This window comes from Solanum pennellii, chromosome 10 (genome assembly GCF_001406875.1).
Source record: "Solanum pennellii chromosome 10, SPENNV200".
NCBI lineage: Eukaryota > Viridiplantae > Streptophyta > Magnoliopsida > Solanales > Solanaceae > Solanum > Solanum pennellii.
In genome coordinates, this window is record NC_028646.1 from 19,331,246 (window position 1) to 19,342,915 (window position 11,670).

An 11,670-nucleotide genomic window follows, 5' to 3' on the forward strand; every position below is an offset into this window, starting at 1 on the left:
AGAGAGTCGATTTCAGTACCCAAATTTCAGAAGTCTAAGTGTTCTGGAACGAGACACCTGCGACGGTCCGTCGTGTCCATGACGGTCGGTCGTGGGTTCCGTCGACTCACACAGTTTTTCCAGAAATAAAATCTGCTGCTCAAAACGACTAAACAGGTCGTTACAGTTAGAGAATAATTTTGTTTATGTATTATGGTTCAGGGTTTAATAATAAAGCTTTAAAATCTATGTTTAAGTAGTTAATGTTTGGTTTTAGGTATTTTGGGCTTAGGATTTTGGGTTTTTTATTTAAGGTCAGGGTAAGGGTTAAGGTTAGAGTTAGGATATTGGGTTTCTTTTGGTTTTGGTGTTTAGTTTTTAGGATTTGATGTTTTATACCAATTGTTTAGTGTTTAATGTTTGGGTTTTGGTATTTTGGCGTGGTGTTTAGGGTTTATGGTAGGGTTAGGGTTATGGTTAATATTAGGGTTAAGGTTTAGGTTGCTTTTTATGTTTTATGGGTTTGAGGTTAAGAAATTGAGTTATAATATCTATGGTTTTGTGCTTAATATTATATTTTGGTATTTTTTTATTGGAACGACCATCGTGGTGGGTCAGGGGATGAGCAACAGCCTAGGGCTTATCATTATTAAATCAAAAAAGTACAATAGTGGGGGACATACACCTACCTCCGATCCTAAAGTGGGTTAAATGTCGAATATATTACTAAGGATATTAAACTCTACCCGTTACATTAAGTTGTATTCAAAAGAAACTAAGCACCTATAGAGGACTCCTCCTTAATACATAGCTTAATAAGAATACATAAACGAGGGAGACTCTCCCCTTTACAAGAATTTTATAAAGAAAATCAAGATTCTACTCTGATAACTACATCAAACAAGATGTAAGTAATTATTATATTTAGGGCGAACAAAAGTATGTGTATTATATATTCTAGAATATGTAAAACATAAGGTAATTGATAATTTATTATTGTCTTCATATCCATGTATGGAATAGGATTAGGGTTAGGTTTAGGGTTTTTTGGGTTTTAGGTTATTAGGTTTAGGATTTTTTGATCAATATATATGGTTAAATGTTTAACGTTTATGTTTTGGTATTTTTGGCTTGGGATTTTTTTTAATGGTTTAGCGTTAGGGTTTAGGTTTTTTTATGTTTTACGGTTTGTGGCTTAGAATTTGAGGTTTAAAATCTATGATTTCTTGTTTAATGATTAAGTTTTTGTGTTTCAGACTTAGTGTCTTTTTTCGGACTTAGGGTTTAGGATTAGGGTTAGGGTTAAGATTAGGGTTAAGATGTAGGTTTTTTTAGCTTTTATGGTGCAGGTTTTAGCATTTGAGGTTTAAAAATATATTTTTTAGTATTTAATGTTTGGGTTTTCGTATTTTTGGCTTAGGGTTTCGGGTGTATGGTTTAGGTTAGGGTTAAGGTTAAAGTTAGGGTTAGGGTTAGGGTTAGAGTTTTTGTTTTTATATGGTTTTGGGTCTAGGGTTTAGGATTTGAGGTTTAATATCAATGGTTTAGTGTGTAGTGTTTGCATTTTTTGTGCTTTGAGTTTACTGTTTATGGTAGGGTTAGGGTTAGGAATAGTGTTAGGGTTTAGTATGTTTTTTAGGGTTTGGGTTAAGGATTTGAGTTGTAATATCTATGATTTAGTTTATAAATTTAGTTTATAATGTTAGGATTTTGGTATTGTAGGCTTTGGGTTTAAGGTTTAGGTTTTAGGGTTAGGGTTAAGGATGAGGTTAGGTGTAGGGTTTATGTTTTTTTTTATATTTAAGGTTCTTGGGATTAGGTTTTTTTATTTAAAATCTATGGTTTAGTATTTAATGTTTGGGTTTGGGTATTTTGGCTTGGGGTTTGGGGTTAATAGTCTAGGGATAGGGTTAGTGTTTGGGTTTGGTTTTTTTTTTTAGGATTTAGGGTTTGTTGTTTAGGATTTGAGGTTTTAAATCTATGGTTTACACTTTAATGCTTGGGTTTTGATATTTTTGACTTAGAATTTTTTTGGACATAGGATTTAGGTTTAAGATTTAGGGTTCAGGGTTAAGGTTAGTGTTAGGCTTAGGGTTAGCGCTTATGCTTTTTTGTATGTTTTATGGTTCATGGTTTAGTATTTTCGGTTTAACATCTATGGTTAAGTATTTAAAGTTTGGGTTTTTGTATTTTGGGCTTAGGATTTTGGGTTTATGGTTTAGGGTTAGGCTTAGGCTTAAGGTTCAGATTAGGGTTACGATTAGGATTTTGGGTTTCTTTTGGTTTTTGTGTTTAGTTTTTAGGATTTTAGGTTTAATATCAATAGTTTAGTGTTTAATGTTTTGGTTTTTGTATTTTGGCTTGGGGTGTAGGGTTTATGGTAGGGTTAGTTTTAGGGTTTATGTTAGGGTTAAGGTTAGGGTCATGTTTTTATTAGGTTTTATGGGTTTGGGGTTAAGGATTTGAGTAGTAGTATCTATGGTTTGTGTTTAATGTTAGGGCTTTGGCATTTTTTTTATTGGAATGACCGTTGTGGTGGGACAGGGGATGAGCAACACCACTAGGCCTTATTATTTATTAAATCAAAAAGTATAATAGAGCGGGACATAAACCATACCTCTGATCCTAAGGTGGGGTATAAGTAGACTATCTTACTAAGGATAGTCAACTCTACCCGTTACATCAAGTTGTATTCAAAAGAAACTAAGTACCTATGGAGGACTACTCCTTAATACATAGCTTACTAAGAATACATAAACGAAGGATACTCTCCCCTTTGAATTCGGGTTGCAACCAAAAACGAAACTTGGTAGCACTCTAATCAGCTGTGATTCCTCTTGTTGAAAAGAAAGATGCGGATCCCACGAGTGAATCGAAAGTTGGATCTACATTGGATCTTACAAAAATGTCTAGAGAAATAAAGATCCTACTCTGATAACTATATCCAATAAGATGTAATCATTATATTTAGGGTGAACCACAGTATGTGCATTATATATTATACAACATGTAAAATATAATGTAATTGATAATTGATTATTGTCTTCATTTTCGTATTAGAGATAGGGTTACGGTTAAGGTTTAGGGTTGTTTTAAGTTTTTTGTTTTGGTTTTTAGGATATTTGTTTCAAAATATAAGGTTTGTTTTAAATGTTTGGGTTTTGAAATTTTGGGCTTGGGTTTTTGCTTAATGGTTTAGGGTAAGGGTAGGGTGAGGGTTAGGGTTAGGTTTTTTTAGTGTTTAGGATTTTTGGTTTAGGATTTTGAGGTTTAAAATATATTATTTAGTTTTTAATGTTTGGATTTGCGTATTCTGGACTTAATGATTTTTTTGGACTTAGTGTTTAGGGTTTAAACCTAGAATTAGGGTTAGGATTAGGGTTAGGGTGTAATTTATTTAAGTTTTTATGATTGAGGGTTTAGCATTTGAGGTTTTAAATCTATGGTTTAGAATTTAATGTTTGAGTTTTGGTATTTTGAGTTTAGGGTTTTGAGTATATGGTTTAGGGTTTGGGTTAGGCTTAGGGTTTTGTTTTTTTTTTTAAGTTTTTGGGTTTAGGGTTTAGGGTTTAGGTTTAGGATTTGGGATTTAAGATCAGTAGTTTAGTGTTGAATGTTTGGGTTTTTTTTTTGGGCTTGAGATTTAGGTTTTATAATAGGGTTAGGGTTAGTGTTAATGTTAGGGTTTGGGTTAGGGTTTAGGTTGTATTTTAGGTTATAGGATTTTGCGTTAAGGATTTAAGTTGTAATATCTATGATTTAATATTTAATGATAGGGTTAAGGATAGGGTTAGGGTTTGGGTTAGGGATAGGGTTAGGGTTATGGTTTAGGGTTTTTTTAGGTTTTAGGTTTTGGTGTTTAGGATTTTTTTTTAAATCTATCATTTAGTGTTTAATGTTTGGGTTTGGTATTTTTGCTTGGGATTTAGGGTTAATGGATTAATGTTAGGGTAAAGTTAGGGTTAATTTTTTTTAAAGGTTTTAGGGTTTGTGGTTTAGGATTATAGGTTTATAATCTTTGATTTAGTGTTTAATGTTTCGGTTTTCGTATCCTGGACTTAGTTTTTTTTTGTACTTAGGGTTTAGTGTTAGGGTTAGGGTTAGGATGTAGGCTGTTTTTTCGTTTTATGGTTCAAGGTTTGGCATTTGAGTTTTAAAATTTATTGTTTAGTATTTAGTGTTTGGATTTTGGTATTTTGGGCTTAGGGTGTTGGGTTTATTGTTTATGGTTTGGGTTAGGGTAAAGGTTACGATTAGGGTTATGTTTTTTTTTTTTTTAGGATTTTGGGTTTATGTTTTAGGATTTGAGGTTTAATATCATTGGTTAATGTTTAATGTTTGGGTTTTTGTATTTTGGGCTTGGGGTTTAGGGTTTATTGTAGGCTTATGGTTATTGTTTGGTTTATGATTTATGTTTTTTTTATGGTTTTAGGGTTTGGGGTTAAGAATTTATGTTGTAATATCACTGATTTAATATTTAATTTTTGTGTTTTTGTATTTTGGGATTTGGGTTTAGTGTTTAGGGTTAGTATTAAGATAGCGTTAGGGTTAGTGTTCTTGTTAGGGATATGGTTATGGTTAGGATTTAGAGTTTTTTTAGGTTTTAGGTTTAGGGGTTCAACATTTTTAGTTTAGAATCTATAGTTTAGTGTTTAATGTTTGGGTGTTTGTATTTTGGGCTTGGGGTTTCGGGTTAATGGTTTAGAGTTAAGTGAGGGTTAGGGTTTTTGAGTTAGTGTTAGGTTTTAGATTTTTTTTGTTATAGGGTTTGTGTTTTAGGATTCGAGGTAAAAAATTATATTACTTAGTGTTTAATGTTTTTGTTTTTTGTATTGTGGACTTTTTTTTGGACATTTTTTTAGACTAAGGGTTTAGTCTTTAGGTTTTAGGGTTAGGGTTAGGGTTACGATTATGGTTAGGGTGTATGTTTTTTTGAGTTATATGGCTAGGGTTTAGGGTTAAGGTTAGGGTTAAGGCTAGGCTTAGGGTAATCTTTAGGTTTTTGGGTTTAGGGTTTAGGATTTGAGTCTTAATAACAGTGGTTTAGCATTTATTGTTTGGGTTTTTGTATTTTGGGCTTGGAGTTTCTTGGTGATGGGTTAACGGTTAGGGTTAGGATTAAGGTTAGAGTTATGGTTTGGTTTATGATTAGGTTTAAGTTTTTTCAGGTTTTAGGATTTGTAATTGACAATTTGAGGTTTTAAATCTATGATTTAGTTTTTAATGTTTGGGTTTTCGTATTTTTGACTTAAGGCTTTTTTGGACTTAGGGTTTAGGGTAAAGTGTTAGGGTTAGGATTAGAATTAGGTATAGAGTGTAGTTTTTTTAGGTTTTATGGTTCACGGTTTAGTATTTGATGTTTAAAATATATGGTTTAGTATTTAATTTTTTGGTTTTGGTATATTGGGATTTTTTTAGTTGAATTACACTTGGAGGGGTAGGGGCTGAGCAACACCCCCAGGCTTTCACAATAATAACAAAAACAAAATACACGGATGGGGGCATAAACTGACATCCGACCTATGATGGTTTGGTGTCAACGTTCCAAAGAGGAAGTCAACTCCTCCCCTTACACAAAAGTTGAATAAAAAAATACTAAGTACCTAGAAGAGAGGACTCCTCTCCATACATAGCATTTAGGAAACATAAACAAGGGAGACTCTCCCTTTACATTTGCAAAAAATATAAAACCCAACATATTCAAAGAGATGAAAAGGTAATAAATTCATTCAGGCTCTTTATTTCTCTTAGTTTTCTTCCTCCTAAAACATGGCATTTCCATTAAGTCCAGCTAATAGTATGTTGTTGCTTCCCTAGGTAGTTGCTGGTGGCTGAAATATCCCTAAGGATTGGTTGTTTGATGGTTGTGTTTGGACAGTGCATCAGCAACCCAGTTTTTCTCTCTATAAACGTGAGTGCATTTGAAGTTTTGGGTCTGCCTGATCAAATTTTGAAGCCTGCCTAGCTGAATTATGAGGTTCCATTGAGGGGTTGGTTGTTGGTTTATCCACTCTACAACGAGTGGTGAATCAAGATCCAATAAAATGTTGCTGTAACCCAGCTCTAATGTCCAACTCAGACAAAAAATAGCTGCCTCAATCTCTGCTTTATTGTTAGTTCCTTCACATAGAGTTGCTGCGAAGGCCATTAGCAGTTGGCCATTTTTATCCCTCAAAATACCTCCATCCCCATGACTACCTGGATTGGCAAGTGCACTTCCATTAATATTAACCTTGATCAACTGATAAGAGTGTTTGTTCCAAGCTACCAAACTTACCTTCGTGTCTTGAACACAACTTTCACATTTCTGGATCAAATCAGTCCATTTTGCTGGCCAATTGATATGGGGAAATGCTATGCTCAACCTCTTGTGGCTATCTTTGTAAATTGCATATTTCACCCTGCTTATATTTGTTGTTTTACCCCCATATTTGCATGCGCACCTGTTCTTCCATAAGTTCCAGCATATGAAAATAGGGGTGGCCTGTAGAAGAATCTTGTGGGCTGCATTGTTGGTCTTTGCTGACCACCAGTGTTGAAGAAGCTGTTGCAGTGAGTAGCAAGCATACTCAATCCCTGTCATGGATGCAAAACTCCTTCACACTTTGGCAGCAAATTGGCCTGAAATGAAGATGTGTTGAATATTATCCATACCTGCATTATAAAGACAGCAAAAACACTTAGATGGCTTAATGCCAAAATTAGTTAATTTGTCATTAGTGGGGAGATTACCCCTTAGGGTCCTCCATAATAGAAAAGAAACCTTAAAGGGAATGTTTTTATGCCATAAGAGAGAATTAAACTGATGCTTGACCCCTTTTTCCCGGATATCCTCCCAATAGGATGAACAGGTAAAATTGCCATGGTTATTGAACTTCGAGACTGCCTGATCAGGGAGGTGTTGTTGAGGGGGAATTTTTGTGGAAATGATGTTGGAGAATTGACTAGCTGGTGCATGTTCTATCAACTTGTTCAAGTTCCATTTTTTCTTCCCAGAAATTAGCCACTACTGAATTGTTAAATCTGTTGCTATTGTTGTAAAATTGTGCTAGTGGGCCATTGCCAAGCCAATTATCCCACCAAAAAGAACAATTTCCATCCTGAACCTTCCATTGGATACGTTGTTCCACATGTTGTCTGTTCATCAACATGTTCTTCCATGTCAATGATTCTAAAGTATCCCACTTTTTGCTAACAGGGTTGGATCCTTGGCAATATTTTGATTTCAAAAAGTCACCCCACAAGGTTTTTTTGGTTATGAAAATCCACCACTGTTTTAATTGGAAGGCCATACAAATATCTTTTAAACTTCTCATGCCTATTCCCCTTCATCATAAGTAAAACTAAGATTCTTCCATTATGCCCAATGATATCTCTTTCTCCCATTCCTCACTCCCCAGAAGAAATCAACTATTAGCATTTGGATCTGTTTAAGCACAGTGGATTGAGGAGTTACTACAGACAGTAGATGCATGGGTTTTGCCTGTAACACATGCTTTGTAAGAACTGCTTTCCCTCCATACCTGAGTTGTTTGGTCTGCCATCCTATAATCCTGCATACAACTTTGTTAATAAGATCAGAAAAGTAAATATTCCTAGGCCTACCAACAAATAAAGGGCAGCCTAGGTAAGTAAGAGGACCCTGCTTTTGTTTGAAGCCTGTGAGTCTTTTAATTCTATCTCTGGTGCTATTGAAAGCATTAGAGTGTAGCATAAAATGACTCTTGTCTTCACTGATGAGCTGTCCGGCAGTCTCTTCATACTCCTTTAAAGTTTTTATTAAGATTTTCAAGGTTTTGTGCCTTCCAAAGGTGAAGAGTATTATATCATCAGCAAAGCTCAAGTGATTCACTTGAGGTCCCCTCCTCTTCATGAAGAAGCCATTATATTCCGGATGGAAATGTAACCTGTTAAGAGACCTAGATAACACTTCCGCACCTAAATTAAATAGGGCAGGGGATAAGTGATCACTTTGTTTGAGAGCTCTTGTTGAATAAAAGAAGCCATACCTCTTACCATTGACAATGATTGAATACCAATCGTTGGCCATAATTGTCCATACCATATCTATGAAAATTTCATCAAACCCCATTTTCCTTAGAACCAAGCACATGTATGACCAAGAAACCCTGTCATACGCCTTTGCCATGTAAATTTTTATGATGACATTACTCCGAACATTGGGTTTCTTAATATGGTGGATGATTTCCTGAGCAAGCATAATGTTCTGTGAAATATTTCTACCTTTAACAAACCCGGATTGATTGGAAGAAATCAAAGAAGGGAGAATAGGGCTAAGTCTGATACTCACTATTTTAGAAATAGTCTTGCTATGAAGTTACTCAGACTTATAGTCCTAAACACTGTTAACTTGTTTGGATTACTAACTTTAGGAAGTAAGACAATACAAGAATGGGAGAAATATTTAGGAATCATTTGCCCACTAAAGAAAGACTGAACGACTCCCATTAAATCATCCTTGATAATGTGCTAACACTTCTGAAAAAAGTAACCATTCACACCATCAAGACCAGCTGCGGAATTAGGATTCATTGAGAAATCACACTTTTCAGTTCCTCAATATTGCGTAGACTGGAAAGATGGTTATTTTACTCTTGACTGACCATCCTTGGAATGCATTCCAAAGTATCTTCATTGATGAACTTTTCGTCACCTGTAAAAATCTTCTCAAAATGAGGATAAGCTGTCTGAGCAATATACTCATCATCTTGTATCCATTCCCTCTCTTCACTGATAATCTTGTGCACAAATAATTTTCTTCTTCTTCCTCTTATAATGGAATGGAAGAATTTAGAATTTGTGTGACCATCTTTGAACCACTGTAGTTGGGTTTTATGTTTCAAAATAGTATCCTTAAACTTAAGGAACTTGATATATTTAGCATTAATTTCATGTAAGGCACGTCTTCTAGCATCACTTTGGTGTATAATGTTGTAATCCTCCTCTGCCTTGTGAATCTGTTCCTCATACATTCTGACATTTTGAAAAATATTCCCAAACTCTTTCCTTGAATGCCCTGAGAGTGTTGGCCAACCTCTTCAATTTCTGATGAAATCTCAACATACTAGTACCATCCACTTCTCTATTCAAACAAGTCTGCACAATTTCAATGAAAAGAGGTTTGTCCACCCAAAAATTGACGAACATTAAATACTTTATGTGATTTGATTCTTTGGAAATCATTCCCATTAAAAGAGGACAATGATCCGAACAAGTAGAAGACAGATGAGTAATAGTAGTTTGAGGCATATTTTCAAGCAAAGAGTGATTAACCATAGCCCTGTCAAGTTTCGTCAAGATTCAGTGATTAATACCTCTCTTATTGGACCATGTGAATTTGTGGCCACTGAAACCAATGTACAGAAGGCCACATTCTTCAATAACAACTATAAAATCCATGCTTTTCCTCATATTGTAAGGTTCCCCTCCTAGTTTTTCCTCCACTGCACTTATAACATTGAAGTCACCTATAGCACACCAAGGTTTGGTCTCCTCATTGGCTTGCTAAAGCATCTTATCCCAAAGAGGTCTCCTCAGATAATCTTTTCATTTTGCATAAACAAAATTAGTAATGATGTGCCTCTGTAACTCATTGTGTTTTATGTCACAAGTGATTTGCTGTTCATCTTCATCAAGAATATTACAGTCAATATCACTGCTCCAAAAAACCGAAATCTTACCATTACAAATACTACTAGCATTTTCTATATTGAATTGAACTTTTAAATTCTACACATGTACACTATATGAAAAAGGTTCTAAGATAGTGATAATTGATAATTGGTGGAGTTTCCTGAGCATTTTGAGTCTCTCCAACACCCCTTGGGTGTTCATCCCTCTCACATTCCAAATGATTGTACTAATCATTGGAAAGATCTACAGGTGAATAATCTAGTATTTGGTCTGCCTGCTGTAACAGTGTTGATATCTTAATTCATGAAATGAAACTTTTCCTGTTGGAACCCTCTTGGAGATAAGCCTTGCTTTTTTGAAACATTTTTTAAGCTCATCTACAAAAACCTGATCATTTGAAGGACTGAAGGCTTTAATCAAAGCCTCACTAGTCTCATCCTCCTCATCCGGATCATCTATAGACTGGGTGTCTCTATCCAATTCATCTTCAGAAATATTCACAACATACTCATCAATCAAACGTATAGTATTAAGTTTACATTATTGTGGCCTCTAATCATGTGGTTCTTTTGGAGTTGAAGTTATGTATCTAGTCTGCAAAAGTATGATACCTAAAACCTTGTTGTCATTGATCATCACAAATTTTTTGCATGGTTCCACCCCCCCTTTCCCTGAGTTTGTTCCTCATCACTGTTCTGTTGTATACTTTGTCTCCTTTTAGCAGCATCCCTTTTTTATTAGCTTGGCTTATTTTTTCTCTTGGGGGTGCTTTCAGGAGTATAATTGTTAATTTGCTTGCCTATATAATTTATCGTTGTAACACTGTCCTTTCCTTCACCATATTCATTTATGTCTTGTTGTTTTTCCTTGTTAGTTTCAGCTTTCTGTTTTCTGATTTTTGCAGCCTGCACCTGTTGTTGGTTCTGTTGTTCTTCCTCTTGAAGATGCTTATTCCTAGAAATATCTAGGGCTCTAAAGTCAAGACTAAGGTCAGTGTTCAATCCCTCATGCATAACATGAGGAAAACTCCCCCCTTTGGTACCCTCTTCCTGCAAGTTAGTAGGATCCTCCTGACACCCCCTCTCCGTACCTCCAAAAACATCTTCATTCTCATTCAAAACACCAAAAGAGTTAGATTGCATAGCTATGATACCTGATTTTCGGAATGTTTGATTCTGATCAGCTGCTCCTATGTTCATGCTGCTTCTGTTTGTTTTTCCGTGTGGTGTTTTCTTGTTCTTGTCTAGATGCTCCTCCTGATTTCCTGTATGAGGTTCCTGCATAGAAAAATTATAGAAAGAACTACATTGGAAGTTATTGAGGTTACCTGTTTGCTGAGATGTATTTTGCATTTGTTCATTTCCTGGCTGATTAGGAGTATGAACTGGTTTCCATGCTGTCTTGTTGTTCTTATCTTCCTGTGTTTTGGAATTCTTCGTCCTCTATGTGTGACATTCTTCTTCTTTTTGTTGTTCTGTTTGTTTCTGCTTCCCCTAATCATTGTTGTTTTGTTTCCTTTCTTTCTCATTCTCCTTGGTCTGTGCTTGAACATTCTCTTTCCCCTTCTGATGTTGTTGTTCCCTGCTTCCGTCTTTTTTCTCCTTTTCCTTTTCCATCTTTAGTCTGTATTCATCATCTCTCATCATTTCTTTGCATTCATCTACCTCATGTCCTTGACATGTGCAATACTCACAATAAGGTGGGATATTTTCATACTCCATAGGCTGCCAAATTCCTATTGTATCATCCTCATTTTCTAAGCCAATCCACATATGTCTTGGCCTTGGTTTAGTCAAGTCAATCTGCATTTTTATTTTTGCCATACCTGCTCTTGTTCTTGTAATAGAGCAGTGTCTAAATATAACACTTTTCCTATATTTTTTAGGAGAGGGATAAGGAAGGGTTTCTTGAAGCAATGCCATGGCAGCACTGGTAAGAGAGTCCAATCTGGAAAAATGGGAGTTTCTTCCTCCGGAGTAAAGAATGGTGTCCAAGCCTGTAATCTCATAAGTTTACCCTCAATATCCATCCTTTGTG

At 35.3% G+C, this 11,670-nt stretch overlaps 1 protein-coding gene across 1 annotated transcript; it reads right to left on the reverse strand.

Annotated features, from left to right (window-relative positions):
* Positions 1-5,821: 5,821 nt before the first annotated feature.
* LOC107001123 lies at positions 5,822-6,562 on the reverse strand. The gene has a single exon (XM_015199287.1). The coding sequence runs from the start codon at positions 6,560-6,562 to the stop codon at positions 5,822-5,824; it is 741 nt and encodes a 246-aa protein (XP_015054773.1).
* Between the last annotated feature and the right edge of the window lie 5,108 nt (positions 6,563-11,670).